Source organism: Notolepis coatsorum (genome assembly GCF_963971535.1).
Source record: "Notolepis coatsorum genome assembly, chromosome: 4".
NCBI classification, from domain to species: Eukaryota; Metazoa; Chordata; class Actinopteri; order Aulopiformes; family Paralepididae; genus Notolepis; species Notolepis coatsorum.
The window spans coordinates 79978746-79998295 of NC_140168.1; the positions used below are offsets into that span (position 1 = coordinate 79978746).

The following is a 19550-nucleotide window of genomic DNA, read 5'->3' on the forward strand; positions in this document are numbered from 1 at the left end:
TGTTTTTATCGTTTTCTGCAGCTTTCTCCAGAACTTGATTTATAGCTCCAAATGCATTATATTGATGATGAAATAGTTTGATAGCAATCGGCGCGAGATAAAAAATTTCAACTGGACGTGGTTCTAGAAGTTACTACGTATCATCTGATATTGACCGGATGGGCGAGGGGGCGTTTATAATTCCGTGGGCAACGTTATACCATTCGTCTAGTGTGGGTCATATGGTCATCAGAGCAGTTTATATGGAATACGTTAGAAAATAATGCTGGATCTTACCGTATGTTCCTCGCGCCGTTGGACGATCAGCGTGGAGTAGACCGTTTTCGATTATGGGATGTTGATCCTGATGAACCATTTCCAGGTTGTATAATACTATATACGTCCAAATAACGTTGTTTATTGAGTTAGGGCGAGCGATTGATCATCCAGTGTGTTGAGATGGAGTCCGGCTACCGATCGCGAGTGCCCGGACGACATATGGATGAGCACTTCCTGTTTGGCGCGCCCCTCCCTCTTGGCCGATCTGCTGATCGGCCACCAGATGGCGCTCTCAAACCGTTAGACAGTTGAGTGGAGCTCACCAGTACATCTCATGGCTCCGGAGGAGAAATATGATTTCGATCACAGATTTTTGAATTATTGATATCAAAGACGAGTTACGGCGTCTTCGGCAGAATGAGCATGGCTAGGAATGACGTCTAAAAACCAGACGCATTTTAAGCTGGTATACCCTTTCCTCAACCCTGAGCCATCCCAGACTGATAAAGTGAGCTGGCGTTAGATGAGTCCTAGACTAGAGTGAATGTTGTGCAGGAGTCTCACTCTCACAAGTTTATTTTGGGAGGTCTGGAGCTTTGTCTTCAATGGTTTGAAGATGTTACTGTACCATGAAGTACAGTCACCCTGGCAGCACATCACCCCCACCCTCATCCACCTCCACCATCAAATCCTGCATCACCTACAAAAAACCCTCCTGCTCACCTACAAATCCCTCCATGCTCTGGCACCTCAGTACCTCACTGACCTCCTCCACCCCTACACTCAGTCACGGTCCCTGCGATCCACGGACACTGGTCAGCTCTCCATCCACTGAACCAGACTGTGGACCTTCGGGGACAGAGCTTTCAGTGTGGCAGCTCCCACCCTCTGGAACTCACTCCCCGCAGAACTCCGCAACGCCCCAACTCTGGACTCATTAAAAAAACTGCTCAAAACCCACCTCTTCAACTTGGCCTTTAACGCCTAATTTCTCACTTTGTATGTTGTGTCTGTCCACTATGTTTGTTATTTTTTCCCCCTATGTAAAGCGACCTTGGGTCTTTTGAAAGGCGCTATATAAAACGAAGCTATTATTATTATTATTATTATTATTATTATTATTATTATTATTATTATTATTATTATTATTATTATTATTATTATTATTATTATTATTATTATTATTATTATTATTATTATTATTATTATTTTAATTTTAATTTTAATTTTAATTTTTATTTTTATTTTTATTTTTATTATTATTATTATTATTATTATTATTATTATTATTATTATTATTAGTCAAAGTGACACTGAATGAGGGATCCAGCTAGGGCTAGCATTCCTATTAATAAAAGAGGAAATCCTAAATAAAAAACGTTTATTTAGTTTTTTTTTATTAACCTTAGTAATCACTTTTAGTGCAATTTTTTCGTTAGACATTTTGTTGTTTAAAATACAGCCCAGATACAGTAGGTGACCTGCTCTTTTAATGCTTACACCCTCTCTGATAGTAAAGCCTGGGGTGTATTTAGGTTGGCGTTTGACCCAAAGAGTATGGCCTCTGTTTTTCCGATTCCAATTTATTGTCACTGAGCCAAGAGCAGATATTTTTCAGTTCACTGCTCAGGACATTTTCAACGTTTGGCTTACAGTATCCCTGTCAGAGACCGAGTGCTGGTCTCTCAGCTCATCCACAGGCTGGTTTCTTCATGGTTTAAAGATCCTTTCCACTGAAAAATGTGTTGTTTTTTATGGGTAACTGCAACCATGACTTTGACTTTACAGATTGTTATTTGTGCAGAACTTGTGCCTTTTTTCACATTCTTCCCCTGGAGAGGGAGGAGCGTCTCTGTACTTCCCTGAAATTTGAGTTGCATGTGTGATGTCACTAATACATGCCACCTATCATGGTCCAGTATGTGGCAACTTGACACCTTTATCTTCTTGATACACAGAAAGCTGAGTAGGTATTGACATGTCTTGAAATATTATAATCTGCCGACTTGGAATTCCTTGTAAATAGAAATGGGCGCTTGTTGCCAATTTGTACATTCATAGATGTTTCCATTCTCAATGAGGGTAAAGGTGTAGAGATACTACATTTTCAGTAGTTTATTGAAAAGTTTTGTGGAAAAATCATATTTATACACATTGTTAATCAATATAGAACATTTTTAAGGGTTTAAAATACATCTGGAAGGGATCTTTGTCGTTGCTGGTCAATTCGTTTTCTTTTTCAAGATGACCCAGTTAGGTAACTGAAGACAGGTGCATACAATCACAGTGCACTAATTGGCTCCATGTACACACATATATGGATATATTTGAAAACCTAGTATTTTCTCATTGCATTTTGGCCTCCTGTCCACAGAAAAAACTTGTTATAAGCATTTTTGGTCAGTGGAGCTTTTGTAAAATATCATCCAATCTCTCTCCAATCTCTCCCTCTCTCTCCTCCTCTCTCATTCCCTCTTCTGCTATCTCTCTCCCTCCCTCTCTCTTTCTCCCTCCCTCCCTATCTCTTTCTCCCTCTCTCTATTTTTCTCTCTATATATATCCTTTGGTCTCCTACTCTCTACCTCTCTCACTCTTTCTCTCTCTTTCAGTCCCCTGCTCTCTCTTTCTCTAAACCCCCTCTCCTTCTCCCCCCTCACTCCCTCTATCTCTCCCCTACTCTCCCTCCCTCCTCTCCCCCCTCTCTCTCTAGATAGCCTTCACTTCTCTCTACCCATCTGTCTGTGTGACTTACGCGTCTCACCTCATTCCTATCTATCTACATCAACGATCCACTTCGTTTCATCTTCTATACTCTAGAAACACTTTGTTAGCTCACTGTACAGAGAACCAGGGTAGTCGTCACTGTATTCTGAATCTCTCCAGGCTGCAACATGTGGTTTAATTAAATTACACCCTCAATCAAAGACTCTGTTGTCCGCCTACGTGAATTATTCCCTATCAGCTGGCTACCGGTTTGTTTACGTGTGTCCGGTACCGTTGGGTTCAATTACATGGTTACAAGGCAACCTAGATGTACGTATTATTACGTATTATTACGTTATTACGTATAATTAACTCGCTGCTCAAGAATAAGCTCAATACACACATGCTCTTAATGTTCTTCTGCAGTGTTTGACAATAAAGTTGTGTGACACATTATCACCACCTACTGACCTGGCATGCTTTTAAATAGTTTTTTTTCAGTTCTTGCGTGGAGAGCTTTTCTAGAACACCGTTGGTGTGGACGGGAACGTTTTGGAAAGCGGAGGCGAATTTCTGATATTTTTTCAGAAACGTTTTCAGAAATATCCATATACCCGGTACGTGTGCTTTTCAACTGGACACATTCTGCTATAGTTTCCCCTCCTCCACCAGTTTATTGAGTCCGTTACAGATCTTGGTCAGGCTTGCGCACAGGACTCCGTCTGGGTTGTACAGGTTTGCCAGCAGCTCGGGGTCAGAGTAATGGTTGAAGACGTGACGGATGCGGCCGTGGGACTTGGGCGTCAGGTGCTTGTCCACTAGCTTCAGCAGCAGGTCTCTGCATTCAGACAGGAGGTCGCCCATCACCACCTTGTCAAAGGTGAACGCCACCTGGTGAGGAAGATACAGTCTCGTCTCATTTCATCATAAATACAGCATAGAAAAATCACAACATAGAAAATCACAACAATAAGACAACAAGACAAGGGTAGACAAAAGCAAGGATAACAAATCAATTAAAACACGTACAACTTGATTGACAATGATTCATGGTGGGGAGGGGGGGGGTCTCAATATTTAGGGATTGTTGGAGTTCATCCCATGAGCTACAGTAGAGTCATCATACTGTAGCAAAATGCAGATTTACCCTGTTCCGCGCAAACTCGGGGGACCTCAAGGACCAGCCAGTCATCAGAATGGGTTCCATTGATGTGATATAAGGAGGTAGCTTACCAATAAGGGCCTTAGAAATGAACCAATACCAGTGTTTGTTGCGCCTCTCCGTCAGACCTTCTCATAAAGGTCACAGTGATGAGTGTCGTATCTATCATTAGTGATGAATTTGGGGGCAGAGTCAGAAACACTGTGTGGCCTGGTGGTTTTGAGAGACCGTCCGTCCCGTAAACCAAACAGTCACAGGTTAAATCTTTGGTGACAGCCGATGTGCAGAGTGCAAATTATACCAAATAATTTAGGGGGTCCTCTTTTATTAAAAAACCAGTACAATGATGTCAATTCAGTCAGAAAGAGCTAGTTGTGGAATGGTATGTCATGTGTATCATCTTCTTCAGCTTCAGATGTTTCATTTGATTTGTTATAACTGTTTTAGTGCACCCTCTCTCACACCACAACAACACTTTTAACATTTTGGATAAATAAATTTTTTACATCAACATGCCTTCTGTAAAAAAAACTGCAATGAGATTGAAAAACACGATTTTCATAGTGCTGAATCTATACCCCTGTAGAACTACAGTTAGTTATATTCCCCTGTAGACCAACAGGTAGTTATATTCCCCTGTAGACCAACAGGTAGTTATATTATCATGTAGACCGACAGCTAGTTATATTCCCCTGGAGATCAACAGGTAGTTGAGAGGGGCACCGGTTGAGAGAGTGAACAGTTTTAAGTACCTCGGAGTCCACATATCCGAGGACTTGACATGGACCACACACATTGACAGTGTTATCAAGAAGGCACGACAGCGCCTCTACTTCCTTAGGCGCTTAAGGAAGTTCAACGTGAGTCAGAACTCATGCACAATAGAGCGCATCCTGACTGGCAATATCACCTTCTGGTTTGGGAATAGCACTGCACAAGACCGCAGCAGACTACAGAGAGTGGCCCGTTCAGCCGAACGCACAATTGGAGGGGGGCTTCCCACTCTCCAAGGCATTTACAACAAACGGTGCATGGGCAAGGCGAAGAGAATAATCAAAGACTCCAGCCACCCAAACAACTGCCTCTTTGAACTGCTGCGGTCAGGCAAGCGATACCGGAGTTGGAGTCTCATGGCAAGCAGAGACTCAGAAGGAGCTTCTATCCCCAGGCCATCAGGATGCTCAATGAACAAGGGTTGAACAATGAACAATCGTAACAACCATCAAATGCACTCACAGCACACACATCCACACTCACTTTAAACAAACAACTCACTGCAGCACCCACTTTACCCACTTTAGAACACCTAAACACACTTTATATTTATTGGCAAATAATAATAATGTACCTCATTACACCTTACTGTAAATTGTACCTAAATTGTACCTTATCCCATTTCTGCATTGTACTGTATAGTATATAGTATATTGTATTGTAACTCAATTACTTTTCTACTCTGCATTGTACATTGTATATATGTATATATTGAACACTTTTTGTCTACGTATATTGACTTCTATTTTAAACTTACTATACTTTTTATACTTATCTATTTTTATCTAGCACAATCTCTGGAGCAAAACAGAAAGAAGCATTTTATATAAAAGTATTCTGTACTTCTGTATGACAACTAAAAAAGAACCTTGAAACTTGAAACTTGTAGTTATATTCTCCTGTAGAGTAGACACACAATAGTTATATTCTCCTGTAGACCCACAGGTAGTTATATTCTCCTGTAGACCCACAGGTAGTTATATTCCCCTGTAGACCCACAGATAGTTATATTCCTCTGTAGACCCACAGGTAGTTATATTCCCCTGTAGAGTAGACACACAGTAGTTATATTCTCCTGTAGACCCACAGGTAGTTATATGCCGTATTTGCTATCGCGTCCCGCTCTGAGCCTTATGAGATATCCTTATCTCCTATGATACCTATTGTATCTCCCACGAACAAAAAACTACATGCACCCCACCTGTATGGGGCTCCGCCCCCATGGTGGCACCGCCCATATAGCAGTGACTCTGGTCACCAAACATCTTTCCTCTATTTTCGTCCCAGCGTACTTGGCTGCGTGCACCATACGATAACTAGTAGGATGAAAAGATCAGAGTCATAATGTTTGAAAGCTTACCGGAGGTTGCTGGCCCCTGGCATCTTCGACGCATGTTTTCGGCGACACGACGGGCCTATGTTGATGTTCCTCGTTTGATGACAGCACATCGAGGTTCAGCTGTACAAGACTGGCTGTCGGGCCAGCTTGTACTCAGGTAGGCCCTGTGTCTTCAGGCATGGGTATTAGTGTTAGTAATGCTGGTTTATTTTATTACACAACCATGTTGTGTGTTGGCGCCGGGGGCAGGATGGTTTGGTGAACGTTCACTGCAGGGAACGGTTTCCAAGCTGTCTTGGGCGTGCTACTAAAACATCTAATGCTATGCTACATGCTATCGCTAATGCCGCATGCTATTACTACTGCTAATTGCTACGCTGTTCTAATGTCTCCGCCGTGAGATGTTGTCACTCTCCCTCCTCTTGCCCGGTTCATCAATGAAGGTCAGTCGGTAGCTGTTGTGTTTTTTTTTGCTGAGTCCTATTTACCTTTTTTCGGGTAAATGGGTTGACAACAGGGTAGGCCGTGGCTAGGTTGCCTAGCCAGGTATGTTACCTTGTGTTCCGGTGGGGTTTGTTGAACGGTGTTCCCATCTGGGTTGGCGTCGGGTAGTGGGGCTATGGGTCCAGCCGACATGGTAAACATGTTGCGTGTCTGTGCGCAGGCAATTGTTGTTCTGGGTCCCACATCGCCGCGCGCTAGGCTGCAGTAGTATAAGGGCAGGGCCGCTTGGGAGAAATGTGAGGCCCTGTGCGTTTTTAGACGCGAGGCCCCCCAACCCCTGAGGCGGCCCTGTGTAGTGGGCTATTGTTTCGTTTTGTCACTCTGCTATGAGAAGGTCTGTCTTGCTACAGTTTTCTCTCCTCTCAACCATTCATACTGACGGTCAATCGGTGTACTGAGGGAGTAGTGCGGGGGGGGCTTTGTTTACCTTTTTTGGTAAATGGGCTAAACTAGGGCTGGTGTCCTGTTGTGAATATGTTGAATGAAGGCGGGACTAGTTCGCTCTGGTCCGTCTCCCCTTAACTTTGTGTGTATGGGTTTGCTCTTTCTACAGTATTTTGTGGTTTAGCTCTTTTATTCATTTAACCTTTTCATGGTGCACACCACAGTGGAGGTTGCTGTTTGCAATCACCACTGGTGCTCCGTGTTAACATCAGTCCTTTGTTTTTGACATATTGAAACAATGCCCCGCCCGGCCGACAACATGGGTGGGTCGGCCTGGCGAGTGGCTGGTGGGCTGTTAAGGCTTGTACTGCCACGGTATGGAATTGGCAACGATTAGAACTGTGTTCGAATTGCTGTTTTTTTCTATTAAAAAAATGGTGTCTGGTGGAGGGGCCTTGAGGGCCAGCCGACGTCGACACATCGCGCGAGGTTGTTGACGTTATTAGCTTTGACCCAGCTGCAAGCTATAACCGCTCAGGGTTCCCCTCTCCGCAGGGGTTTTTGGTCTTCTGCTGGAGCGCGGGCGGTATTGTCCTAGGCCCTACACCGCCTCACACCGCGCAGCCAGAAGAAGAGAGAGCACGGCCTCGTCAGCGGCGATGACGAGGCCCTCGACAGGCGGCCATGTTTTCCCCCACCAGAGGTATCCTGGGCGTTGATTCGACAGGTGTCCACAAGGCCGACAGCCTTGGCGGCCGAGGGATCGGCCATATAGGATGGGTTCGGCTTGAACAAACAAGCCGTCACCGTCCTGCCGCGAGCAGCCCGCTCTCCGATCACTCCCTTCCTCAACACCAGTGGAAGAAGTGGGCTCTGATTGTTTCCTTTGGCTGCGGGCCGCGTGCCTTCGTTGATGCGCGGGCGGCCCCCCTTTTCGCTTCTCATGGGGACAGGGGCTGACACCCAGTTGATGGCTGAGCCTGGGTCTGTCCGTGAGAATGTTGTGCTGTCAAGTGGCTCCCACACCTTGAACTGTGTTGGTTGAGCCTGGTGTTACGTCTGTCAACTTAAGTGTTGTCAGCAGGGGGGCTCGAAACCTTTTGAGGCACACAGTGCGGGCTTCCCCGGCCTCGCCTTCGCCAGGCCAGGTATCATGTTGGTGCCTCCCACTCCTGAAATATTGGCAAGTGGTCGCAGCTCACATGATTTGGGGTGGTAGTAATATCACTGCAGGGCTACGGTGTGTAGGAACCCATGGGGGCCTTACACCTTGCATGTCCGGCTGCAGAACAACTCCTTCAGCATGTTCTGGAGGGGTGTTCAGTGGGGGGGCTTTTTTCATCGGAAGCCCCCCGTATCAGACCGGCCCTTTCTGTCGGGGTTCCCCCTTGGGTGCGATTGCCTCGTGGGTGGTGTCAGGGTCAGGTGTTCCGACACGGAACGCGCTCCTCGCACGGTTCCAGGGTTGAATACGCACAGCGGGGGGACGGGGCCAACTATCTACAGTTCCTGGCGGACCTGCGCCACGTGACGGCAGGTGCGTTGGGAGTGTCGTCACATATGACTACGGCAGTACCATATGTCGAGGTGGATGGAGAGAACGCTGAGGCGGGGACTTGTGTTTACACAACCCCACCCGTTTTCAGGGTTGGTACAGACCCTATTGTCAGGGTCTCCAGCAGTGACAGCTCTGGTCAACGAGATCCAATCTCTGTGGACGAAGCAAGCCATCGTCGTGGCGTTCTCCTCCTGGTGTTCTCTGCCCGAGAAGTCGGGAGGGAGGGGTGTAAGACCCAGGCTGGACCTGTCCCATGGGAAGGTTCAGCATTTTTTGGATCGTCTCCTACCTGTTGGACACTGTCAGGTGGGGGTCTGGTTCTCCTCCATAGACCTGTAGGATGCGTATGCGCATCCCCGATCTTCCATCCTAGGGCTTACCTACGCTTCCTTTGCAGGGTTAGCGTATGAGTACCAGAGGCTGCCGTTCGGTTTTCTCTGGCTCCCCGCATCTTCACCAAGTGCGTGGAGGCCGCACTGGGGCCTCTGCGTCGTCCGGGGTTACGGAGTGTTCTGCCCTGATGACGTTCTGGTCCTTCACGGTCAAGGTGGATCGTCAGGTCTCGTACCAGGCAGGTCTCTACCAGCCTGGGGTTGCTGTAGACTGGATGTAGAGTACTCCTCTTCCCAGTCAACGGTTGGAGGGCTATGGGCATCCATCTCAGAGCGTGTTGTCAACACGCTCGGGAGGTTCCGTCCTAGGACGGTTATGGCGCTGTCTCACGTCGCGTTTTCACCGACGCCTCCCTCGCTGGTGACGCGTCGGGCCAACGCAGTAGGGGGCAGCTGGCAAACCATGCTGCCCGGTCTGCGCTACGTTCAATGTGTTGGTGTTGAAAGCGGTCCTTCTGGTCCACAAATGGTGTTGATCAGGACGGACGATACGACGTCAGTGTCGTGTATCGACAGACAGGGAGGAGTACGCTCCCCCTGTCTGCACCAGGCGGCGGGCGGCTGGCTATGGGCGTCCTCCATCTGCGCGGCCTGAGGGCTCCCCACATCCCCGGCAGGGAGAATGTGGGTGCAGAGGTACTGTCGCGGGGCGGTCCTCATCCTGACGGGTGAGGATTACGTCTGGACATGGCCAGGCAGGTCTGGGACCGATGCCGTGCCGCCAGGGATTCTTCCCCATACATCTGTTAGGTCAGTTGTTGGGACGGGTATGTTGAGGGGCGCAGGTTCTTGATCCTGATGGTGTTACCATCTGGAATGCGCATGCTCCCTCCACTGTCACGCTTACGCGGGCAGATGACGTATGTTCCAAGTGTGGTGTAAGGCGGGGGGCCGGGACTCAGTCTCCTGCCCCCTGGATGCTGTCCTTAGTTACCTCCAGTCTCTCCTTGATAGACTGTCGGCTTCGACGGTGAGGGTATATGCGGCGGCTATATCCTCCTATCATGAGGGGTTTGAGGGGATGTCTTGTTCAGCCACCCTCTTGTGAAGCGTTTCCTGCTTGGCGCTCGACGCGTTAAGCCGGTGCAACGCTCCTTGGCTCTGACTTGGGATCTTCAATTGGTCCTCGTCGGTTGTCCTTGGCCCCGCTTGAGCCGCTCGAGCAGGCGCCGTTGGGACAGCTGTCCTTCAAGACCGCGTTCCTACTGGCTGTCACTTCCGCTAAACGCGTAGGTGAGCTCTGTGCTCTCTCGGTACGTCCAGAGTGCCTGTCTTTTCGGACCGATTGCGGTGTCACTCTGCGACCTAATCCTGCTTTCGTGCCTAAGAATATCCGGAGTTTTTTCCGCTCCCGGGATATTGTGGTTCAGGCGTTTCGTCCTCCTCCTCACACTAGTGAGTTAGATGCGGGCCTTCGCCTGTCATGTCCAGTCCGTGCTTGGGGATTTACCTCAGCCGTACTCAGGACTTCAGGGTTACCGACCAGCTTTGTCTGTTACGGTGGGGCTCGTGCTGGTAAGGCACTGTCGGAGCAGCGCCTGTCCCATTGGTTGTGCGAGGGCATTACCCTCTGCTACACGTTGGCTGGGCAGGATCCCCCTGGGGGCGTCAGGGCGCACTCCACTCGTGGGGTGGCTGCTTCTGCCGCTCTCCTGGGTGGGGCCTCGGTGGAGGACATCTGTGCTGCAGCTTCATGGTCCTCCCCGGGCCCCTTTGTAAGGTTTTACCTCATGGACATGACCGGGGGTTCTGTCTCCCAGGCGGTTCTGGGGTCTGTGGCCTTTCCTGCTTCCTGTCCTTTGGTCGGGTAGCAGGAGTGTATGGGTATGGGCCACAGTGTGTTGAGTCACACGTGGTTCCGCCTGTACGGTGTGTTCAAGGGGTTCTAGTTTCCCTCTTGTCCCCGCACCCCTTGATGTGGGCTTACGGGTCCTCAGGGGGTACATTTGTCGGGCTTCGCGTCCGCTCTTCCCCATTATCTCATAAGGCTCAGAGCGGGACGCGATAGCAAATACGGCATATAACGATAGTTATATTAGTATTGGCTGAGCGTCCCGCTCTGCGCGGCCCTGAGTTCCCTCTTGAGGAATCTTTTCCTGGGATGGGTTTTTGGCGAGGAAGGATGTTTGGTGACCAGAGTCACTGCTATATGTGACCAGGTATGGACTTCAGGGTCATGTTGAGGGATCTTCATTTTTTTTTTTTTTTACATATTGTGAAAGTACAGATTCATACCTTAAAAATAAGCCATCACTTGAACATTTTGGTGGGATATTTTTCAAGCTACATCCTATGAATCATGGAGATATCAGTAAACGCATTCAGAGATGAATGGTCTTCGAACTTGTGGAGAGGTTCACACCTGTGATTTAATCAACTACAACCCTACCCAGAATGCATTGTATTCCATGGCCCCCCTCTCTCTGGGGACATTAACACCTTGCATCAGGCTCTTTTGTTATGGCAATGACTCTGTCTTGTGGCAAGTTGTTGTGGCAGTTGAAGTATTTGCCTTGTAAGTCTAAAAGCTAAATTACTAAATGTAAATGTATTATAAGGAAAGGTTAACCTTCTGTAGTGTGGTAGTGAAAGGGTTAACCGTCTGTAGTGTGGTAGTGAAAGGTTTGTTGGAAGCCTCACATAAGCCATGTAATGTTGGGGGTCAAGGTATTGGCTGAAGGAAAGGCTACATCAATAAGCATTTAGATGTTTTGATTTAAAGGTTAACCTTCTGTAGTGTGGCAGTGAAAGGGTTAACCTTCTGTAGCTGTGAGATAATTGTTGAATAGATACACAAATGTTCTAGAATGTTTGATTATGACATCATACTGTGACATCACAAATGTTTTCGGGCATTCATAACATTATTTTCTATGATGAATTGAAAATGGGGGATCCTGATGTAAACAAGATGAAAGTCTTTCTCTGGTCTGCATCCCCTTAACAATTGTGTGTATTGAGCTGTACTGTATTGTACCCATTCTGCAATCTGTTAATAAAGTTTTCAATCAATCAATCAAGTTAACCTTCTGTAGTGTGGCAGTGAAAGGGTTAACCTTCTGTAGTGTGGTAGTGAAAGGTTTGTTGGAAGCCTCACATAAGCCATGTAATGTTGGGGGTCAAGGTATTGGCTGAAGGAAAGGCTACATCAATAAGCATTTAGATGTTTAGATTTAAAGGTTAACCTTCTGTAGTGTGGCAGTGAAAGGGTTAACCTACTGTAGCTGTGAGAGAATTGTTGAATAGATACACAAATGTTCTAGAATGTTTGATTATGACATCATACTGTGACATCACAAATGTTTTCGGGCATTCATAACATTATTTTCTATGATGAATTGAAAATGGGGGATCCTGATGTAAACAAGATGAAAGTCTTTCTCTGGTCTGCATCCCCTTAACAATTGTGTGTATTGAGCTGTACTGTATTGTACCCATTCTGCAATCTGTTAATAAAGTTTTCAATCAATCAATCAAGTTAACCTTCTGTAGTGTGGCAGTGAAAGGGTTAACCTTCTGTAGTGTGGTAGTGAAAGGTTTCTGCCACTCTTCACAAGCAAAGAGACTTTCCATTCCGTGAAAACCCGCCCTACTCTGCTCTGATTCGCAGACTGTGGGTGGAGGGGAGAAACGCTGAATGTGATTGGATCAGAGTAGCCAGACAGACAGGCAGAGCAGCCAGCCGGACAGTGGAGCACTGAGAGAGAGGAAACGGCGGAGGATTTAACGAGGCGCGTTAATACAATTTTGTTTATCTGGCTTATTGCTGCGGATTCAAGCCAAGTTGCAATAATACAGTACAGCTCAATACACACAATTGTTAAGGGAATGCAGACCCAGAAAGACGTTTGTCTTGTCATCAAATGAATTGCCAGCGCGCGTTCGTCTACAACAACAACCAACGCGTCCTATAATAATAATAACTTGTTTGTTATTTTCTTTGAGTTTCCCTATTGAATTAATTTACTTCTTATACCATTAGGTTGCAATAAATTCACTCGAAGTAAATTCGTTCGCTCATCAAATTCGTGACATTCTAAATGTGTTTTAATGTTGTTTAATTTAATGACAATACACCCGCGCGGACTCGCGTTTTTTTTTAATCTTTTTTATATGGACAGGACACTGCGTTTGTTGCGTTGCTATAACTTATAACATTAAGATAAAGTGTATAAACATTGTTCTTCTCCCTGCTAAGAAAGGAGAGCGTTTGGCTGTGTGTGTTTCAACACCTCTTAAGTACCTGTTAAGCTGACAGACCCACACGTAAATCCCCTCACCTGTAGTTTTTCCACAGTATTGAGAGACAATACTGTCGAACTATATAACAATAATTACCTCATTTACAAGTTGTATTTAAGTTTGAAAATAAGAGCAAATAAGAGAACACATTATTGACATTTCAAAGATGTAAAAAAAAACAGATTTCGATTTTTTTCGATTTTCTGAAGAGCAAGACAATTGTTCCTTTTCTGGCACTTGTTTCTCACCGGATCAAATCGGGTTTGGTCACGTCGAGTCACATATGGGCGGTGCCACCATGGGGGCGGAGCCCCATACAGGTGGGGTGCATGTAGTTTTTTGTTCGTGGGAGATACAATAGGTATCATAGGAGATAAGGATATCTCATAAGGCTCAGAGCGGGACGCTCAGCCAATACTAATATAACTAGGTTATCTATATAACGGTTATCGTTATATCCCCCTGTAGACCCACAGGTAGTTATATTCCCCTGTAGACCCACAGGTAGTTATATTCTCCTGTAGACCCACAGGTAGTTATATTCTCCTGTAGACCCACAGATAGTTATATTCCCCTGTAGACCCACAGGTAGTTATATTCCCCTGTAGAGTAGACACACAGTAGTTATATTCTCCTGTAGACCCACAGGTAGTTCTATAGGTAGAATATACTGTTGATTATTGTTTATTTTAGGGTTAGGTTTCTTTTTCAGGGGGACTCAATACAGGACACTAACCCCCCATTTATTTATATAATAATAATAATAATAATAATAATAATAATAATAATAATAATAATAATAATAATAATAATAATAATAATAATAATAATAATAATAATAATAATAATAATAACAGCAACAACAATAATAATAATAATAATAATAATAATAATAATAATAATAATAATAATAATAATAATAATAATAATAATAATAATAATAATAATAATAATAATAATAATAATAAATAATAATAATGCCAAAAAGCAATGCAGATTATAACATGGAAATAACCCTGTTCCTCGTACCTGGCTAACTGAGTTAGCCGGATCATTTTCAGGATAGCTTGACTTAAGCCAGACCTTTCCGTTCCCCGACGTCGGATTGTCTAATCGCCATGGTAACAGATCAGAAAGTTTGAACCTGGTTGAGGGCAGAGTTTAGTTCAGTTAGCTGGATAGCCTGCATGGCCACACCCTCGCAAAGAAATGCCAGCTCGCTTCCTGAAATAATTCTCACAGTCTAGATCCCATTATACCATTCTGAATTATGTTTTTGTGCTTCGTTTTTCTAGAGAGGGCTTTTGAAATGTAAAATAATAGCCCTAAAATGCTGATAATAAATCATATTCAGCCTATGAATTTACTTTGTCCTATATAATGCACGTCATATTTATATGGATACGGCGCTCGCGATCGCGACACACACAGTTATTTTAATAACGGACTAAACGGATCATTGCAAATGTGAATCCCGCAGGGATATTTTTAATTTTTTTTTATTGGTCTTTTTCCCCCTCCATTTTCCTCCGATTTTCTCCCATCCCAATGTTAGTTGTATGCCAATTCCCAGTCCCTTCCTGGTCGCTGCGCACTTACCCCCCACAGTCAGATCATCTGGGAGAGTGGAGGCTACCACGTGCTTCCTCCGACACACGTCCAGCCAATCACCGCTTCTTTTCACCTGGCAGCGCGGATTCTCATTGAGAGGGCGTAGCGTGTGGGAGGACCACACTATCCCCCTCACGTCCAATCCGCGCTTAGCAGGCGCCCCGACCGAACTGTAGGAGTCGCTGTTTACAACGACCCGGACCCACCCCGCCAGCTTCTCCCACCCTCTGATACAGCCAATTGTATCAGTGCAGACGGCCAGCCAAGCTGGTGACAACCCCGGAGCTGTGAGCTGGATTCGAACAGGCAAATCCAGCTCAGCTCCGGGGCTGGTGACGAACGCAATCTCCGCTCGGCCACCTAACCGCCTCCGCAGGGATATTTTTAATGAATGAAACCTATTGGGCGTTTGGCTCTGATTAGTTTAATATTCTTCGCTGTGTATTTGCTTAACGGAGCGCCCGGATTGTGTTTCATTCAAGCATATATTGAAGCGTCTATGCGTGGATTGTGGATATGAATTATGAGGAATCTGAATCTGTGGATTGTTTAATTGTAACTGGGTTTAAAATATATGAGGAGATACGCTGTTTGATGGATTTGATGACGTGACGTGACTTAATCAATTGAATGAGCCTTTGACGTTTTTGATGAATGAATTTGAGAAAATGCATTTATCTTTTCAAGCACTGTTATCTGATGATGAACATGAGGTGTCACTGGTATAAACCAAAGGTTAATCAATTCAATGCATGTATGGATGTATGTATGTCCGAAACAGATTAAAACCTGATTAAACTCTCTTTGGGACCCATGTATAATTAATATTTATAGTACATAATACCTAAGCATATACAGTACAGATATCCTCATAATATAATTCGTATCAATTAGATATACTATTTGGGCTTGTTTTTATCCTTATTCTGAAAGAGTTGAACTAATTATTTTCGCTAGCAAGATCTCATTTGATTATTCATTCCATTAAGCCTACTGCCAGCAGGCACATTTAAAGAAATATAATCTGATTGATTGGGGTAATGAGGGATTTAAAATTCGCCTATAGATTATGCATTTAACTTGTCGGCGAGGCTATTGAGCCGTACTGTATTGTACCCATTCTGCAATCTTGTTAATAAAGTTTTTAATCAATCAATCAATCAATCAATGCCGTTAGAAAATCAGGATTTCTGCGATCGACACCTGCTGTCTTTTCAGGTGAGGCGGCCGCGCGCAATTATCCTGAGTATCAAGTCTGGTTCGAATTAACGTTCGAGGAACAGGGAAAGCGCGGATTCAAACATCAGGTTAATTGAATCTGGATAATGGGACTTTTGATCGACTTAGTTGAACCAGGTACGGGGAATAGGGTTTGTTACAAATTAACCAGCCATCATTGTGAAGCACTTTGAGCTGCAGTTTCTGTATGAAAGGTGCTATACAAATACAGTTTATTATTATTATTATTATTATTATTATTATTATTATTATTATTATTATTATTATTATTATTATTGTTATTGTTGTTGTTGTTGTTGTTGTTGTTGTTGTTGTTATTATCCATTTAAAAAAGACACACACACACACACCTCATGGAAGCTGATAGCGGTCATGGCTCCCATGTGGATCTTCCTCTTGACCTCCTGAGCCAGACTGAGCTCCTCCGGACTGAACCGCTCGTGACGGAACAGGATTCCCACTTTCACCACCACCTTTATCAAGTTCTTCACTACCTGTGTGAAGAGGGGGATGAGGAAAAAGACAGAGATAAAATGAATGGGGACATAATGAATGGTTAATAATAATCAAGTTGTGGTCAGTCTGTGTTTAAGAGGCACTATGCAATTTGTTGTACATTGTTTCAAGTACAATTGGCCAGTTTGTGATGCACACTAAAGAATCCGATAAGCTTCCATGTCAATTCTGTGAATAAATACATAATTCCTGCTTTTTCACTTTTTATGGATATCTTTTCTTCTTCAGTTACACAGATATTGTGATGTATCGTAGATGAAATTCCTTCCAGTATATCGATTATCGCAGATAACGTGTATCGTGATGTTCTTGTTATCGAGGGCCAAATATTACCACGGTATCATATCATGAGTTACTCATTGTCTCACCCCTAATATTGATATGCCTTCAAATGCCCATCCCTGGTGTATATGAAGAGTTAATAGAAGAACCGGACCTTCTGAGCCTCTGTGCGGTTCCCTGAGTGTTCCTTGGAGACCCGGTAGAACTCGTCCAGGATCTCACTGCTCGTGTCGTCTATAAACAGCTGGACCATGGACTTACTGGCCATGTGGCTCAGTAGTTTCTTCTGGGCCTGCATGGCCATATCCTTGGAACTGAACCCCTCCATTCTACCTGTAGAAAGACAGAAAAAAACATATTTTAAAAGGTGCTATAGATAACATTCAGCCACTAAATGGTAAATGGTAAATGGAGAATTTTTATACAGCGCATTCACCCATTCACTCACCCACGACAGAGGCAACCATGCAAGGTGCAATTGGGAGCAATTAGGGGTTAGTGTCTTGCTCAAGGACACTTCGACACACTGCCTGGAAGGAGCGGGAATCGAACTGGGAACCTTCTGGTTACCAGACGACTGCTCTACTTCCTGAGCCACTGTTGCCCCCACTAGATGTCACACTAGAGCACCAGCATGTCATTTATCCAATCAGGTGCATTCCAGGTGGGGAAATAGGAAGTGGGTAGGAGATACATGCAACATGTAAACAACAACATTCATTTTGGACCCGCAAATATTTAAAATAATAAACTTAGCAATAAATATTTTTGGGGGGGGGGAAGCAATACTTTTATTCCACACCTTTCTAAAAGCTCTGTGGATGTATTACTATTTTTAAATGATTGCTCTACGTAAACATTTTATTTAATCTATTTATTTTTAGTACTGCCCTCTCTCAGTTGACTACTTTGGTCTTGATCGTTGTTTTTTCCCCATGCTGAATGAGTTCTTTCTTGAAACATTATAAATGCTTCTCTATGGTAAGCATTCCATTTAAACAGGTCCTTCTGCATGGTTGCATGTGGGAAACAGAACATTATAGATTCGTCAATTAACCTCTTAATTAAGCCCGATCGACACAGTACCAGGCCGAGATTTATTTCACGTCACAAATAGATCAACACAGTGCGTATTAAATGATGTTGCATTTATTTTTCAAATGTAGGCAAGAGTAAAGACCTCTCCTCTCCTCTCTACCGTGTCAAAACAGCAGTCAAAGTGTATATGTTTTCAGCACTACGTTTGTTTACCAATGATTTTAAGTGTTTTAGCGAAATATGAGCTTATAAAAATCTCCACGCATTGCACCGGAAAACGGATTTAGATGCGAGAAGAAGCACTGACGAAATCGTTGTAGTCCTAAGAAAAAGGAGACCCAGGGATTTAGATGGACGTCTAAATTTCATAAAACTACACTACCCAGCTCACACCAGCCACCGACAACGGAAGTATTTGCGGTCTGTCTACTATGTACCTGACACATAAAGACCATAAATCCAAAATACAGATGCAGCACTCCAGATTCAGTTCCCTTCTACTGCTCCTGTACGACCCCTCTACCACTGTAGAACTACACTTGGGTGTTATATTTCGGGGGTGACTGAGCTGACCCCCAAGAGAACAAAGGGAGGGTACTTGTCTGGGGCTAGTCTACTGCCCTCAGACCCCCAAGATAATTTTTAATAAGTGGGTTCGGGGCAGTCTGACTTGGGGTACTGCCCATAATTATATTAGTGTTGCAATGCATGATAAGTAAACAGTGAAAAAAGCTAAGGAATCGGATGGAGCTGGGGCGTTTGGGACGAATAAAAAAGTAAGATGAAAATCTCCCCAGCCTGTGGGAGGCAGTGGAGGTGTGAAATCTGGCCCGGTCCAGAACAATAGGAGTCACAAAATCAGTTTGGAGTGGAGTGGTGGAGGAGGGGTAGAGGCGCAGTAGAGGTTTGCTTTTTCAGTGCTGGATCTGCAGCAGAGTTGTCCTTTAAATCAACTAATCGATTGGTCGACAAAGTCAGAGTGTTGGACTTCATATGTGGAGTTGGGCCTTGACCATACTGTGGTCCAGCAGGTTACAGCCCTGGTGAAGTGGTGTACCAACAACCCAAATACTGACAGTACTGTGTGCGTCCAAGCATTTCATAAGTACTGAAAATTAAACACTGATAAACTTCAGTAAAAACTCTGTATAAATGCAATGATTAATTAATTCATTCATTCATTCATTCATCCATCCATTCATTCATTCAGCCATTCATTCATCCATCCATCCATTCATTCATTCATTCATTCATTCATTCATTCATTCATTCATTCATTCATTCATTCATTCATTCATTCAGTGTTTTCATTATTTTGAACTGATTAACTACATTAATCATGAGAGAATATTTGATGACCAAATGATCAATTAGTCAGATTTATAGAGAAACAGATGAATGGAGATGGTCTACTCTAGATGGTAGACTGGCCATGGAAAACCTGATGACTCACCCGCACGAATGCATGCACGCACTCACGAACGCACACGCACGAACACGCACGCGCGCACACACACACACACACACGCGCACACACACACACACACA

At 44.5% G+C, this 19550-nt stretch overlaps 1 protein-coding gene across 1 annotated transcript in view; it reads right to left on the minus strand.

Annotated features, from left to right (window-relative positions):
* Positions 1-2973: 2973 nt before the first annotated feature.
* LOC311227258 (tumor necrosis factor alpha-induced protein 8-like protein 2) overlaps positions 2974-19550 on the minus strand; it is a 43244-nt gene continuing 26667 nt past the window's right edge. Inside the window, exons 3-5 of the mRNA XM_084312849.1 lie at positions 17119-17297; positions 16517-16660; positions 2974-3852 (exon numbers count right to left, since the gene is read on the minus strand). Coding sequence (XP_084168975.1) covers positions 3610-3852; positions 16517-16660; positions 17119-17292 — 561 coding nt within the window. The 5' untranslated portion in view covers positions 17293-17297 and the 3' untranslated portion in view covers positions 2974-3609. The remainder of the gene's footprint in view (positions 3853-16516; positions 16661-17118; positions 17298-19550) is intronic.